The sequence below is a fragment of the Nylanderia fulva genome, unplaced genomic scaffold (genome assembly GCF_048542155.1).
Source record: "Nylanderia fulva isolate GAGA-0341 unplaced genomic scaffold, ASM4854215v1 Scaffold62, whole genome shotgun sequence".
NCBI lineage: Eukaryota > Metazoa > Arthropoda > Insecta > Hymenoptera > Formicidae > Nylanderia > Nylanderia fulva.
In genome coordinates, this window is record NW_028190721.1 from 456260 (window position 1) to 474836 (window position 18577).

Genomic DNA, 18577 nt, shown 5'->3' on the forward strand with positions numbered 1-18577 from the left:
GACGCGAATTATGAAAAATTACGATCGTCTCATACATGATACGCGCGGCCGGCGAGCTTAATTAATTCGCGATTTTCTTCGTGATATGCAAATTCCCGGACACGAAATCTCGGATAAATCGGACCCCCGGCTCGCGTATGGAATTCGAGAAGATCCTACATCGCGCCAGTTTAATATACGGATGTGAACCTGGTGCCCGACGTAAAAAAATATTTTTTAAATATAATCCGTTTGTACCTCGTTTGTACCTCGTTTGTACCGTTTGATTTTTCATTTGTATACCTCAAAGGGTTATAAGATATCGAGGGTTAAAAAATAGTGAACGCCTAACTTTAAGATATTTTATTTTCATTAACTGCATTCGAAAGAGAATCGTTTGTACCCGTTTGTACATTTTTTCAAATCGTTTGTACCTCAAAGAAACCGGAAGTACAGACATTTCAAAATTTGCGTAGGGGGTAACTTTATCATTTTTAAAGACATTCGAAATCTGCAAATGGGTACTATTTCCTAATCGTTTGTACCCGTTTATACCTTTCTGCAAATCGTTTGTACCTCGAAAGGACTGGAATTACAGGCTTTTCAAAATTCGACCAAGAAATAGTTTCACCAGTTTTTGAGATATTGAAAAACGGCCAATGGCATTTGAAAGAGAATTTGAGTTAAGGATATTATGTCGATAATTATATATGTATAAAGTATTATTGTATATATATTATATTGCTATATTGCCGCAATATTGTATTACAATATTTCTGCAAGCAAACCTTTTACAATTGCTGCAGTATTACAACAACAAGTTGCAGCAATATTTTACAATGTTGATGCAATGCTACAATCTTGCATAAAATGTTGCTGCAATGCTGTTGCAATCTTGCAGTGCTGTATGGACTATAGCTTACCAATTAGAATATAAAAAGGGAGCTATTATGTAATACATGCACATATTTACATCTAATTTTTTGTATATCTTATAGTATAGTATTTTTAATTATTTTTCTAATTACACAATTAGTGGTATATTAATAATATTTGATATATTTACAAGTATACTTTATAACTTAGGACTCACCAATTTTTTAATTTTTTTATACCATTATACATGCTATGTTCAAATATGCATAAAATAATAAAGTATAAATTTTAAATTTTACAAAATGATACAATTTAAAAGTAAATACATCAAATATGATTTGTGCACTCAAAGTCGTACTATATTTAGTTAATTATTATAAATAGTTTTTCTTCATTTTAGAACGTAATGTCTATGAATTAAATTATGCATATGTATATGTAAGGATATTAATAATGCATAATACTATATTATTTATATAATTATTACATACATTATAATTTCATAATTTCTTTAAGTAATTTTTAATACTTTTATTAATAAAAATTAATATTTAAGTTATTGTGTGTGTGTATGTGTATTAAAATGAGAATAATACATATCATACATAACATTTTAATAATATGTATGCAATATAAATATATATATATATATATTGCATACATATTATTAAAATGTTATGTATATATATATATATATTTAAAAAATTAGGATATATTTTTAATAAATAAACAATTATTTTAAGTATTGTATATATATATATATAATTCAGAAATTGTAATATTGAAATAATTTTCGATCCTTAAAAGTTTATCGAATAAAATGCTTTTGAAGCTCTAAAATATTATAATTTACACATAACAGATAAGACATATATGAGACTAAATACATTTAACTATATTGTCTTTTAAGTATTAGTCACTAGGTTAATTAAATTATGCCTGTGTGTCTAAATTTATCGTACGCATATTCAATAGATATCCGTGACTGATTTAATACTTTAATTGATAATTCAGTAATTCTGACACTAAATAAAATACTGTACAAAGAGAGGAAGAGTCGTGAATATTAATTTTCATTAAAAATAATTAATATGAATAAAATAAATAGAATTATTAAAAATTATTGAAAAAATTATTGAAAAAATACAATTAAGAAGATAATTAAGATAAAATTATCGAAAGCGATGAATATATTAAAAGATATTACACCATATTATTTTGTGAAAATGTTTTTCGAAATAAGTAATATAAATTTGTAAATATTTATTTGATTAATTGAGCAAAATTTGAATGTGCTTAATTAAGACAATTGTTATACACAAATGTCGCCACACGCTCACACACGCACGCACACACGCACGCACACACGCACATATACATATATAGGGTGTCCGGTAATTGTCGCTTTAACCATCGTATACATGTAAAGTGAGTTAAACCGAATAGGAAAGTGTTACAGTAGGACGTCTCTTCTCGTCGCACGCTTCTATTCGCGTGGATTGGCCGATCTTTTTTATCTAATAACTCAATAATTATTGCAAAAATCGCAAAAAGATACAGGACTTTCCTATTTGGTTTAACTCACTTTACCTGCACACGACGGTTGAAGCGACAATTACCGGACATCCATATAATAACGACCTCAGAGGTTTTGTTGACCTAACACATTATATTTATTATGATCACACATACAGAGAATCAGTCAGTCTTTCGTGGTCTTTCGAATCACATCGTGGTAGATATACCTAAAGATTGTAATAAAGTGAGTGCGAACGTTTTGTATTCTTCCGACATTGCATACTGCTACAGCATTAATTTGTTGCAGTTTATAAAACAAATTATATCAATATACATATGCAATTAACATACTGGACCGAAATATTGGGTAAGTCAAAATAAGTTAAAAATATAAAAACATATATTTGTCTACAAATACAAAAAAATTTAATCATACCGTATAACGGAATTTTAAAGAATTTGCAACAGATAAGCTATAAAGAAAATAGTTTTATTCAAAATTATCTTTAAATTTTTATACACACACAGAGATAATTTAAATAATGTCGATATTATAACATTTTACGAATTGTAATGTTGAAATAATCTTGGACCCACAAAAGTTTAATATTCAATAAGTTATTCCTGAAACTTAAAAATACTACAATTTACAGATAATAAATATTATAACAGACACTTTTAATTGTCCTTTTATTATTAAGACTATTAAAATTCTGTTTTATATAATATGTCGTACTTATTTTTTATAAAAGAAATATCTGTGTGTATTTTAATATATAAAATAATATTTAAATTGTACTGACATTGAGTAGAATAACTGTAACGAGGAAGAAGAATCAAATATTAATTGTCTCGATCTTTCGTATCCTTGCTATTATCTTTCGGTTAGCATACGCGTCGATTATTCGAGAGGTCGTGGTAACTGTTACCTGTTTTCTTTTCGCTCGCAATACAAAGGGATTGTCTCGATACGAACAAAACAAAACGCTCGATAAACAGAGATATAACGAAATTTCGGCAAATAACCCGACTCGAGAACACGCATGACGAGACAAACACGTCGGTCAAATATATAAATATTATAATAAAATTTATTCGAGTCCTACAAAACAGATAATAAATATTATAATAGACACTTTTAATTGTTCTTTCATTACAAGAATATTAAATTTTGTTTTCCAAAATTTATTGTACTTATCTTTTTTATAATAAAATATCTGTGCGTATATTTTAATATTTAAAATGATTTTTAAATTGTACTGACATTGAGTAGAATAACTGTAACAAGAATGAAAAATCAAATATTAATTTTTGTTGTTAAAAATAATGTATGTAATTTAGAAAAATGAAAAGTAGAACAATTATTATTGCTTTCAATTTGGATTTGATATATCCCTTTATGACGGCGATATATTATAACAAGTTTAAACAAATTAATTTTTAAGTTAAAAAATAAACATAAGTATAACACTTAAAAATAAGTAGTATTATATTAATCATATAAGTTATAAACAGTCAAAATATTAAATATTTTACGTAATAATTTTTACGTAAAATATTTGAATTAAAACGTACAAAACGCATGTTAATATTAAATTTAAAACGTATAATAAATAGTTCATATAAATTTAATAAGATACCATTAAAGCTGAAAGTTTTTACATATGTAAATTAAATGTATTGTAAATGTGTTGTAATATTTATTATCAGGTTTATAATAGATATAATTTAAAATTGAATCTATGTTGGCTTAATTCTCGGTGAATGTCCGTTCAGTTCATAATACACAGTATAAGAAAAGAAATCAAACAGATTTTCGAGGAACATAATAATAAACATGTGCTCCATCTCTCTCTCTCTCTCTCTCTCACTTTCTCTCTCTCTCACACTCTCTCTCTCTCTCACTCTCTCTCTCACTCTCTCTCACACACTTTCTCTCTTTCTCACTCTCTCTCTCTCTCACTCTCTCTCTCTCTCTCGCCGCTCCTCAGTTTTTCTGATCTCTGCTGTCTAATTCTTATTTTCAATTGCACGTACACACAAGTATATATGTATATAAAAATACTTAAAACAACTAACTTTATATACTATAAATCTTTATATTATAAATAACATTCTATAAATTCAAATGTGTATAATTTGTTGACAATGAAATTAACTATTTAAAAAAAATATAAAATATGTTGTAAATTCCATATTTCTGTATTGCTGTCAAGTACAATATGTGCGACACTGAAATACACACACACACACACACAAACACACACACATATATATATATATATATATATATATATATATATACATATTTAATTATATTTAAAAATTGTGCAAATGTAAATTTGCATATAACTTTCTCACCATATAATATTCTGCTAATTAGAATGATTGTCCAATTAATAATTCTAATACTTTTTGTATTTATGTCTTGTTTATATACAAGAATCATTTAAAAAGATATCTAAGCAATATTTAATTTCTTTATTTATCTTTTGTTCAGTGTTTTAGAGATCTAAAGTAAATATTCTTTTTCTTCGACATGATGCTATTTCTAAAACTATTATTAAGTAGTGGATTAATTTTTATCGCTGCGACGGCTTCCACTCGTAATGAATCTTTATGCTATCAACCATCAGAATATGTAAAACCAATACATTACGATATGAAGTTTACATCACGAATTGGAAGAAATCTTTTCTTTGGAGAATGCAATATCAGCATAAGTATTCTTAATAAAACGCATCACATATATTTACATTCAAAAAGATTAAATATTAGCAATATAATAGTGCTATTTACAAATTTTGAAAAATATCATGACAATGATAAAAATGCAGTTTATAAATCGATATATAATAATTACACTGTAATTAATGAAAAAGGCACAACTGATATATCCTTTATGGATGAATTATCACCAGGAAATTACACCTTAAATATAAAATTTGATGCTACTGTTGGTGAAGTCTTTAGAATTTTCAACTTGAAAGAAGATACTACGTAAGTAAATAATAAATATAAAAAAACTGTTAATAATAAATGTTTATTAAAAAGGATACAATATGCAATTACATAAGACATTGTAATTAATATACAATTTATGTATTAAATGTCCAAAAAATTATTATAAATCGCGAAATTTAAATTTAAGAGTGAACAATCTTTACCTATATCAATATAATTATATGTAATAAAGTCATAAAATATAAAGAGAACAATCTAAAATCATAAATCTAAAGGAAACAATCTTTATATTTATTACTATAATAATATGTAATAGAGTCATAAAATATAATGTGTTGATGCATATAACATTGATACATTTTTTAATTCCCAATATTTTGATGGTTATTAAAAAAGTTTCATTAATGTATGTTCTTTGAAATGTAGTTGGATAGATGTTCCGCATATCCAGATAATGGGCATCCGACGATCGTTTCCATGTCGGGGTCAACAGGATTTATCGTTAGAAGCAAATTTTAACATTTCTATAGGATATTATCTGTTCGCGGATTTGCCAAATGTGCAGTGGCGAAACATCGAAAAAAGTGAAGACAATTTGTTACAGACACACTTCGGTACCACACCTGTAATATGGACTAATCACACAACAGTGATTTTGTCTAATTACTTATTCAGTCTTGATAGAAAAACTCGAATCATTAAAATGCGGTACAGAATTGATACTAGATTTGACATGGAATTTGCAAAAAATGTAGCTGAAAATATCACGTTGTTTTTTGAAAATGAATGGAAACATTCGAACCATATTTCGATGATGGATCATCTTGCAATTCCAAATTTTCATGACAAAGTTTTCCGACTTGTTTTTTATAGGTAAGTACAAATGCTTAATATTACATTAAAAATAAAATTATATTAGTATGTAAAATTATAAAATTTAAATATAGGTATATCTTTTGTTTTGGTAAATGTTAAAAATAAGGAATAGCGAAAATAAACAATTTTAATAGAATTAAGTTTATTCATATTATTAAAAAATTAAAGTTTACTCTTTTAATACGTACATAAAGAGGAAAGTATGTATGCTAAATCATACCCCACAAGATAGATGTTAAAACTGCAATCAAGTTATAAAAGAAATGACATTTTTTTATTTATTTCAAACTATTGTTCTTTGTGTGAACAATATACTCATTAACAGAAATTTATCGTTGTTTCATTTTGTAAATTAAACATAAAAAAAAAATTATTTTATACGATTTACAATAATGATTTGTTAAATTATATCCATGAGTTTGTAAATCATACATCTAACAATAAAATGTTAATATCTTAACAAAATTATAGTTTTATTTTTTATAAAAGTTCTCAGTCTTAACATTTAAATATAATTTTCAGGGAAACAGATATCATCTACGATAAAAATTTATATCCTGTTGCTCACAAAATCCAAGTAGCTCAATTAGTAGGACATGAAGTGGCACAGCAATGGTTTTATAATCTGAACAAACCGTTTCCGTCAATTTTTTGGTTTAATAAAGGTTTAACTACGTTGCTTGCAACGTATGCTGTCAATAAGGTTATTCTATTTTCAACGCTATCTCGCTCCCATTTTCTCGCAAACGATAACAAGCTTTAATTTATATTGCAAGATTTTTGTATATCAAACTCTTTTTAGAAAATGTACATAAACTCTTTGTAAATTGTCTTAGAAACATTTAACATTATATAAAATATTAAACTGTTATTTAAAAAGTACTTTTTCACATACATATAATTATAATGTAAAGTAATTAGAAATGTTTTTATTTTTTAATACCACTTAGATATTCTTAAACTTTTATGAAATCTAAAATAAAATAAATTAATCAAAACAAAAACTAGTACACACAATATTTATGTAAATTTATATGATAAGGAGAACTCTGCAATATAATATCATGAGATAATAATTTTAAACCCATATAATATTTGCTAATTATATATGTACGAAATTTTAAACTTGTTATTATATTTATTCGTATATCAAGGTATTTTTGATTTATTAATTTACTAGCAACAATAAAATTATTAACTATTATTTATGCGTTTTTAAAATAAGAAAGTGTGTCTTTTTAACATAGAAGTAACGCTAATAATATTAGTATTTGTTTCTTTTGCAAGTAATTTCAGAGCGATTATATTGATATAGTAATTTTTTTTATAGATTTATCCAGATTATCGAATAATAAATTTATTTGTTGTTCAAAATCAACATTATTCTTTTCATTTGGATGGTGCTTATAGTTTGTGGAATTCTACTGTAGAAGATATGAGTATATTCAAAATTCGCCAATTCATTAAGGGTAACGTAATATAATAAAATTGTTCGCGTAAATTTTTAATTATTAATATTATAAAAATATGTGTAAAATTATAACATAATAATTATATATTTGGATTTTAATAATATATTAATTTTATAAAAGTACATACATACACACACACACATGCGTATATATACGTACATTCGTATTTATGCATATTTTTAAATTAATATTTAAAGTATGTATACATATAAACAATATAGATGCGTGTATGTAATTTGCAACTAGCAGCTACATAGCTTTTCTCAAAAACTATTTTTTTGCAAAAATATTAATTTTTCTCATTATTTTATATACAAAATTATTGAGATTAGATCGAAGAAAAATGAATATTTCTTGAAATATATATTTACACTTATGTAAAATAACGTGTTAAAGGTATAAAATATCCTGTAAAATATTTTCTTTATGATTATCTTATCCTTACAACTTATTGTTTTGATAATGAATATTGCGAGAAATTGATTTATAAAAAAAATTAAGGTAGATCCATTAAAAAAGATTAATGGTCTTTAAATACCATGAAAATCGGCCTTTAGGAAAAAGTCAATACCGTTTACTTGTTTTTTCTTACAAATCATACAACTTATATCTAAAATGTTTTTCTCTAAAATACATTGTTCAAAAAATCTTTGTATAGATTTTTCAAAATGGAATAGTTAGTATATGTTTGTTTATATATATGTATATATATATATATATATATATATATATATATATATTATATGTATGTATGTATGTATATATACAGGGTCACTTGATTGGCGCCCACTATTTACAAAGCGATATTCCTCGTGGAAAACTGAGTCAGAAAGTTCTGAGCCATTTTTTTCTATAATGCATAACAAAGCCGTAATTACTAATAATGTTAAGCCATAATAACTCTAATCATTATTACTAATAATGGTAAACCGCGCGTGTAGCGGTGTGCGTGAAAACACTATGCAAGGCACTATGCTTATGGCAAGACGCTATTCTTTTGCGCGCGCCTTTGACATGCCTTTTTCTATCGTTAATAATAAAAATTATTATGCATTATAGAAAAAAATGGCTCAGGACTTTTTGACTCAGTTTTCCATGAAGAATATCGCTATGTAAATAATGAGCGCCAATTAAGTGACACCCTGTATATATATATATATATATGTATGTATGTATGTATGTATATATTTTAGTTTCTTTTTTAGGTTCCGCCGCGCTCTCCTAACTGGTTTTTATATTCTGTTCAATTAATAGTATTGGTAGACTTTGTCAATCTATATACAACAAAAAGTCAAATATAATCTATAAATACATATTATTAACTTATTAACATTTTCATTAAATGTGTCATCATTAAACTAGCTTTTCAAAAATTTATATTAGTATTATAATTTTTTCTAGCCTTTTCATTTTTTTGTATGTATATATATATATATATATATATATATATATATATACAAATTTGTATGTATGTGTATACATATACAGAAACTATTTCATTTTAAAATATCCATACTAAGATTTTTTGAACAATTTATTTTAGGGGAAAACGTTTTACCATAGATTAAAGTTGTGTAATTTCTACAGACAAACAAGTAAACGCTACTGACTTTTTCCTAAAGACTGATTGTCAAGATCATTTGAAGATCATTTATATTTTTTTTTAAATGGATCTACCTTAATTTATATCTCTTTTTCATTACATCTTTATTTTTGTATAAATCGATTTCTCACTATATTCATTACCAAAACAATAAAAAAAAAAATATATATATATATATATGGTATATATATATAATATACACGACCACAGTGTCCGGTAATAGCCGCGTATATGTAGGTAAAAGGAATTAATTGAATGGTCCTATAAAGTTTTGCTATCTTCCTAAGTATTACCGAGAAATTTATTTATAAAATAGGATGATAAACGGTGCGGCAATAAAAACATTTCACTCTTATACAATTACTACCCTGTATACATATATATCATTTTTCATTTAAAAATCAATATGTTTACAAGTAACTAATACAATAGTAATTGTATATTTATGATATATCTCTAATTTATAATTTTGATGTAAATCGTAGCACCCTTTATACTGCGCATGATGCAACACGCTTTCACTGAAGATATATTTTGGAAACACATTCGCTCATATATAAATAAAACGTGAGTAATTCAATATAAAATATAATATCAAAAGAATAAAATTGCATATCATAAATATTTAATAATAGAAGTTTTATAAAATGTCCCTCATTTTTTGGCTTCTTCTGACATTTTTTCCTTATGTTTTTTTTAGTCTAACAATTGCGTTAATTTTCAAAGCTGCTTCTAGATTTATTTTTAATTTCATTACTTTTCTTATGAAAATCGTTTCTGTAGAAAGAAATTGATGTTTTATTATTGTCACTTTTTCATATACATATACATTGTTGTTTTATTTTTGTTTTATGATTTATTATTTTTTAAATAATTTTTTAAATCATTTTTATTTTTTTATTTTTTCCTTTATTTCTTTATATCGTCTATAATTCTTATAATTTTTATTCTTTTAATTGCATTTTGTGCTACATTTGTTTTTTAATCTTATTTAATTTCTTATTTAAGTTTTTAAATATTTAACACTTATATCTCTTTTTTATCACTTCTCTATTTTTATTTTCGTCTTTCGTAAATCGATCTCCTTTATATAATTTTTCTTAATATTACATACTTGATTTTGATCTCCTTTATATATTTTTCTAAATATTATTATACATACTTAATTTTTGTTTTGTCTTCAACTTTTTATTCGTTTTACTTCTTCTTCTAATCATTTTATAACTCTCTCAATACTTTGCTCAAATATAATCTATATTAATGCTAATAATAGAGAGAAAGAGAGAGAGAGAGAGAAGGAAAACTGAAAAATTTAATAAAGTTATAAATTGTGTTTAAAATTACGTTATATTTTTTTATTATTATGATATAAATATAACATATATAAATATATAAATAGAAGTGCAATTTTATATTTTGCTTGTTAGTGTTTATTAAAATTTTTGTAATATTAACATTATACAGAGAATTTTAACATATTTGTAATAAATTTTTATGTATTTTACATACTGTGTAAATTTAGAACCATTCTGAATTTTTGGAAAGAAATTGTTATTCCTGCAATAGAACCAGATATTTCTCTAGACATAATGACTTATAGACAATGTCCTATCATAAAAATAATACGAAATTATGAGGATGCTATGAGCCAAGCAAATGTATCGATACAAAATATCGACACATTACATATTGACTGTGTTCCTCTAACTTTTACTACACAAACATCTCCCGATTTTAACAATTTTACTCATCATATAGTATGCACGTCAAGGGATTTAAAACTATCATTAGCATCTAAAGAGACTGGTTGGATTATATTCAATATACAACAAATTGGTAAATATCGACCAATGGACTTATTATGACTTATTTCTCATCTTTATTTTACACACACATAATTGACATTATTTTATATTTTTATCTATTTTATTCATTGTCCTATAAAAATCTGAGATATTTATTATATAACTATAATATTAAAATGTTATATAATATTAAAATGCTATAGTTTTAAAATGTTTTGTATAATATTCTGCATTGTTATATATAATTAAGATATACACATCGGCGTTTTCCACTATAATATCAATTAATATTAAAGTTATATTTTTACAAATATTGTATTCTAATATAAACAAAAATTATAAAAAGATAATTATATTTATAAAATTAGTATAATAATAAGTACAAGTAAAACATACAATTTTCGTAAAGTTACATGTTACAGAAATTTTACTGATTAATAAAAAATAAATATTACATAATGAATTCACAACTAGAAATAATTTTATTTTATTCTATACAACAATATCTTGCACAGTTTTATTTTTCATTTTAGTTAATTTTTTATATGTATTTGCATTTTATTTATATGTATTAAATTTTTGATACGTTTTTAATTTATAATTGATGTAAACAAAAGTATGAAACCAAAATGTTTGATAATAAATATACATTATAATGATAAACTTATTCAAAATAATAAATATTTATAAAATTTATTCACTATTTGACAGGATATTATCGCGTGAACTATGATGATGAGAATTGGCGAAGAATTTCACATTATCTAAACCATGATGATTACACGAAAATTCATGTTCTTAATCGTGCCCAAATTATCGATGATGCATTTCATTTAATGATAGCAGAACAACTTAATTCATCTATATTCTGGGATATCATATCGTATCTAAATCGAGAAGAAGATTATATAGCGTGGTATCCTATGTTTAAAGCTCTGGAATACATGTTCAGTACTTCTCTGGTAGTGTTGAAAGAAAAACATGGAAATCTCAAGGTAAATATTAATAGATTTCAATGAAATTGTTATATTTCAGATATTGGTATATATACACTCATTCATTATATAAGTTTAAATACTCAGAAAAATATATACCGCAACGATAAAATTATACATACTATTAATTACATTGCAAATAAGTGTGCATACAAATTCAGTTTGAATTGTGCTCTAAAATGTATGATTTTCACTACCGCCAATATTATTGATATATACCATTGTTATTGGCTATATAGCTGGGTGCCTAAAATTCTTTGTCAATGAATTATAATTATAAACATTTCACACAAATTTAATCATATTTTTGAAAAGAGCTCGAATTGGTCTCAAATTGATTGCCAACAGTTCGTTTGCAAACAAATCGTTTGCGCATAAAACTTTTTGCTTACAAATCTATTACCTACAACCTCTTTTGCGAACAAATAAAAAAATTAAGAAACAAATATATGTATTTGCACACTATTATCTACAAACCGGTTGCCTATACAAGCTCTATTGCGCACAAAAAGAAATTAAAAGACAACATACGTTTGCACACACAAACTATTACACAAGCTACATTGCACACATGATACTATTATGTCAGCGATTGTTTCTTCTTTAAAAATAAAACTTTTTTGTAATATTTACGTAAAACGTACAATTTTTAACATATTTCTAATTGTTTTTTGTATTTATATTGTCATAGGCAAATTGTTATTTTAAAGAAATGACTTTTGAGTAGGTTAATACAATCTGCCTAGTCAAATGGCTTTCGCCTGTTTATGTGTGTCCAAATGTTATTTTTTTAGGCAAACAGCATTTGCCTGAATGTTTTTTAGGAAAATGGAAATAAATTTTGATATTATTTCGAATGGGATACTTCAAGTTTATAGCAGCCCTTTTGGGTACTGAAAATAGATAAAACAATATAATATATATAAGATTTGGGTTGAACCTCGCTTCGCGTGGAATGTTGCAAACCCATATGGAACCTCTTTCTCGAGTGAAAAAGTGTATGCTAAATACTATTTACATGACAGCGGTTCAGTCAAATAGCATTGGGCCAGGAAAATAACATTTTCGGGGACCCGATCTGTAGGTAATAATATCATGTGTGCAGTGCAGCTTGTGCGCAATAATATCGTGTGTGCAAATGTACGTTTGTGCTTAAATTTTATTATTTGTGCGCAAAAGAGATTGTAGGCAATAGATTTGTAGGCAAAAAGTTTTGTGAGCAAACGATTTGTTAGCAAATGATCTGTTGGCATTCAATGCTGTTGGCAATCAATTTGTAGGCAATTGGGATCCCTATTTTTGCATACATATGTATATATATTTGAGTGTATGTACGTGCATAGATAAACGTTCGCGTTAATGTAAGTAAATATTTACGAATGTTTGTTTCAAAGAGAGAAAAAATTTTAAGAATCTGTAGGAAAATAATAAAAAATATAATAATTTTTAAGTACATATATATAATATTGTTGTGTTCGCGTTAAGCCCAAGTGTGAATTCCGGTCGAATGTCCCTGGACTACAAGTTACATCTTTCTATTATATGTTACTCGGATATGGTTGCTATGGAGGTTGTTAAACAACTAGCAGTATATTGTTTTCGGTGCGATATTCATCGCAATCGTCTGACAGCTGTCGTTCGGTTTGGACGTTTACTGTGACGTCTGCGCATTACGATTCTTCCTCGCTATTTTGCCTTTTAATTATCTCTTGTATTCGTGTCCCCATTAAAATTCTTTGTTTCTTTCATAAATACGTGTTTTTATTTTCCGAAGGCAAGTGAGTGCGTGAAATATTGTGTCGCATCCGAGTGATTATCGGAATCGCCCCGCGGACACAGCATTTTAGGGGATGTAATTCGTAGTCCAGGGACATTCGACCGGAAGTCGCACTTGGACTTAACGCGGGCGTAAAAATATTAATTAAACAGAGAATTAAATATTTAACGATTCTTATAAACGATTTTTAAGAATAAGCAGCATCTTACGCAAGATACTTACAGGAATCAAATACGAAGAATTTATCTGCTTTGTTTCAAGAATAGAGAAAATTTTAAGAATCTGTTGGAAATTAATAGAAAAATTATTTTTTAATGTATTTATAATATGAAAGTAATATATATTTAACGATTTTTAGTATAGAGTAAGAGACATATTACTCGGGGTACTTGATAGAATCAAATATAAAGAAACTAATGATAGTGATCATTCAATAATATTAATAATATCTTTAATAATATCTTTTAAATATTATAAACAGTTCGCATATTAAACCATATTTTTGCATATATGTATGTATTTTTAAACGTATGTATACGTGCATAAATAAATTCTCGCGTTTATATATATTAATTTGTTTTTAATTTTTTACATAAATTAATAAAATTATATGTTTACGCATACAAACACACACGCACGCACACACACACACAAAACATACATATATATATATTTATAACAAATTAATATTTAAATATTATAAAAATTTACAGTCAACATATATTTATGTCTTATAGAAATTTCACTAGTAGTGATAAATTTCTACAAGAGCTGGCCAGTACAAATCGTATTACATATAACATTTCGGCTTTTGGGTACGGGCCCTTATCAAGTATATTACTCGATATTACGTCTTTCACTTTGACATCTTGAAAGCACCACTAACCTTGATACCTAAAGGCCGAAACGTTGTGTGCGATACGATTTGTATTGACCAGTTAGATCAAACTTTAATAAACTATTTATAATTTTATTAGCGACTTTATTTGAATCTTTTGAGATGTTAATAATTTTTAAATATATTTACAATATAAACAAGAAATATATATTTAACGATTTTTAGAATTACATAAACGATAAATTAAACGGGACATTTAAAAGAATCAAATATGAAGAAATTAATGATAATGACGACCTTAGAAAATGTTTACAACAAGAAGTAGCAAGATGGGCATGTTTTCTCGGTGACATTACTTGTAAGGAAAAAGCCAACAATAAATTAAAACAACATATCGAAGATCCTAAAACACACAGGTAAATATTGGTATATATTTTTAGCCTTTCTTAATTAAATTTTCTTATAGGTATCTTCCATAATGTTTAAATGATTTGATTTGATCACATGCTAATTTTTAATAAGAAAATTTAATTTTTTATATTATAGACTTTTGCCATGGTGGAAGGAATGGACATATTGTAATGGTTTGATGTTGACCAAAGAAGAGACCACATGGCAATCAGTGTATGATATAGGATTGAATAAATCTGACACTAAGTTTTTAGAATACTTGGCTTGCCCTGAAGATATTAATCTCATTAAAAAATATTTAAGATATAATCAAAACATTTCTACAAAACAGGAATATCCAAATTCTTTTAACAGTTTCTTACATATTTTGACGAAGCATGCGAAGAATCAAATTATACTGGAGTACATATTAGATCATTTTAACGAAATAAAACCAAAGTAATGTGGCATATTTTTATAAATATTGTGTACAAAAGTTTATTATATGTTTTATATATACATTTGTTTTTTTCGTGTTCAGATATGTTAGTACACCTGCAGCATTAATTATTATTATTAATAACCTATATTCCGTAGATTTAACTCAGGTAAAAATTTTACATGTTTAAATATGTATACAAAATGTGATAATAATGCGATATCAGTAATTATTATTTAATGTTTAAATTAATTTTGATAATGTTAGAAAAATGATACATTTTAGGAAATATTAAATGCCGTTAAAGGTATTATAAAAACTAACTTAGTTGAAGTAAATAACGCAGAAGATTTACTGAAAAGACATCAAATAAAAGAGGTAAATTTAATAAATATTATTATGGAAAGCAAAAGAAAAAGAAATATTGTTCTATCTTATCAATTTCTAAATATTATTTTTATGTTTGTTTTATTTGTTATATAAAACGTATGTTGATTTTATTGTGCAAATCTTTGTTTATTTTATATATATTATATTTTCATAATGTAGAATGAGATTACAATTTATTTAATTATATTATAATTAATAAAACGATTTGTTTCAGGGTTACATTAAGATAAATGAGCATAACATACATGACCGAATTAGACGCCAGATAGACATTCGGGACGATCAAACCGAAAGACAAAGATCGAAATCATACGTTAAGAATTTAATATTGAAGCTAATATTAAGCATGCCACCTTTAGAATTTGATCCTAATAAGTTTCGAGAGAGTTTAAGAGCACACGAAGTCAAGGATATCCTATCAACCATAACCAGAAAAACTATCAACTAAGTGTTGATTTGGAGTTGTTTGGGAGCCCCCTCTCGTTGGGGGCTCTGAGGCTTAAGCATCGTAAGACTCTATATAAATCCGCCTCTGGACATACTTATAGGAATAAATTTTTATATTGATTTTACTATTTTTTTTTACTGCTTTAATTATTGCTTATTTAGATGTATTACTATTTGCTGCGTCTGTATTTACAAAAATTTATGACTGCATGCATTAAGTTTTTCATTTTTTGCGATCTTGCTTGAAGTAGTTGAAGTATATATTATTATCTGTGTAGTCACAAGAAAATATCCATATAATATTATGATAAATTTTATTGTTAGATATAATATAATAATATAAATGTGTAAATATAAATATATAAATATGCTTGTTATAAATGATAAATGCACCTAAATGTACTATCTATTTATTTTGAATTATACATTAATTTGTTTTTAATTTTTTACATAAATTAATAAAATTATATGTTTACGCATACAAACACACACACACACACACAAAACATACATATATATATTTATAACGAATTAGTATTTAAATATTATAAAAATTTACAGCCAACATATTTGTCCCTTATAAAAATTTATCAGTAGTAACGCCAATTTATCACTTATTTCGAGTACTTAATTATTTATTTTAAGTACTTAAATTACTGTATATCAGTATTTTAAGTACTCGAAATAAGTGATTAATTGGCGTTACTAGCAATAAATTTCTACAAGGGATGTTTATATGTATAAAAATTCGTTATTATTTTTATTATATATACATATATATATATATATATGTATAATATATGAGTGTTTGTGTGTTGGCGCGTGTGCGCGTGCGCGCGTATGTGTGTGCGTGCGTGCGTGCGTGCGTGCGTGCGTGCGTGCGTGCGTGCTTGCGGGCGTGTGTACGGGTATATTTAAAATAATAATATTATATATATATATGTATATATATATTGCGTACGTTAGATATACAGATCATATTATATATTAAATATATAATTAATACATTACAAAAATTTGTAAATGCGTATATATATATATATATATATATATATATATATATAATAAGTTTCTATAACTATAAGAATTAATAATACAATAACGTTATATGTAAACTAATGATTATATGTGATATATGTTCAATATATAAATAATTGACACATTTAGTGTTATAATCTAAAATTTGTAATTGATTAACATTTTTTAGTTTACAATAAATCACATAACACAATTTCTCTCTCTCTCTCTCTCTCTCTCTCTCTCTCTCTCTCTCTCTCTCTCTCTTTCTCTCCCTCCCTCTCTCTCTCTCTCGCTCTCGCTCTCGCTCCCCTCTCTTGTGTAACCCCATATTCTAATTTCATAAAGTACTTTAAATAAAATTTAATGTTAATATTAATAACTTTAATATTAATTTATAAAATTATTTTGGTTTCTTGCTGATATTTTTAATAAACTTACAAATACTGCAAAATGTGTCAATATGAATTGTAACTTACAATTATATTTAAAAGACATATAAGCAAAAATAAAAGAGAAAAAGTATTTTAAAACATTTGTTATCAAATTAAAAAGTTCGCGTATAACATATACTTCTTCCAATTAACGCAATGAATTTTAATATTAAGAAATTATCTTATCATTTCATTTGCCTCTTTATTATTTATTGTCTTTTACTATTTTTTAATGATAAATGTCAAATCTATTTTAGAAAAAATAAAATTTATAGAACAGTGTTGCAACATGGATAAAAAATTCGTAAAATAGATAGAAATCCATTATATACTAAAATCGGAAAACAATTAATATATCCTAAAAACTTCCTATAGCTAATCGATTAGAATATAAAAAGAGAGCTACTATGTAATACATGCACCAATTTTTTAATTTTTTTATACCATATTATACATGCTATGTTCAAATACGCATAAAATAATAAAGTATATATTTTAAAGTTTACAAAGTGATACAATTTAAAAGTAAGTACATCAAATAGATTTGTGCACTCAAAGTCGTATTATTTAGTTAATTATTATAAATAGTTTTTCTTCATTTTAGAACGTAATGTCTATGAATTAAATTATGCATATATATATGTAGGGATATAATTAATGCATAATACTATATTATTTATATAATTATTAGATACATTATAATTTCATAATTTTTTTAAGTAATTTTTAATACTTTTATTAATAAAAATTAATATTT

The 18577-nt window shown here is 25.4% G+C and overlaps 2 protein-coding genes across 6 annotated transcripts in view; both read left to right on the forward strand.

Annotated features, from left to right (window-relative positions):
* Positions 1-18577, forward strand: part of LOC114942262 (uncharacterized) — a 346485-nt gene that overhangs the window by 182382 nt on the left and 145526 nt on the right. The window lies entirely within an intron of this gene.
* LOC114930060 (aminopeptidase N-like) lies at positions 2315-16772 on the forward strand. Of its 2 annotated transcripts, XM_029301799.2 has the most exons (13): positions 2315-2740; positions 4874-5373; positions 5764-6210; positions 6736-6916; positions 7544-7682; positions 9774-9855; positions 10811-11124; positions 11805-12088; positions 14929-15119; positions 15250-15552; positions 15635-15701; positions 15818-15910; positions 16137-16772. In XM_029301799.2, the coding sequence occupies exons 2-13, from the start codon at positions 4913-4915 to the stop codon at positions 16368-16370; spliced, it is 2796 nt and encodes a 931-aa protein (XP_029157632.2). In that variant the 5' UTR covers positions 2315-2740; positions 4874-4912; the 3' UTR covers positions 16371-16772. The 2 variants fall into 2 exon arrangements, with proteins under 2 accessions (XP_029157632.2, XP_029157634.2); XM_029301801.2 differs by lacking the exon at positions 4874-5373 and having other exon boundaries at positions 2316-2740; positions 5942-6210.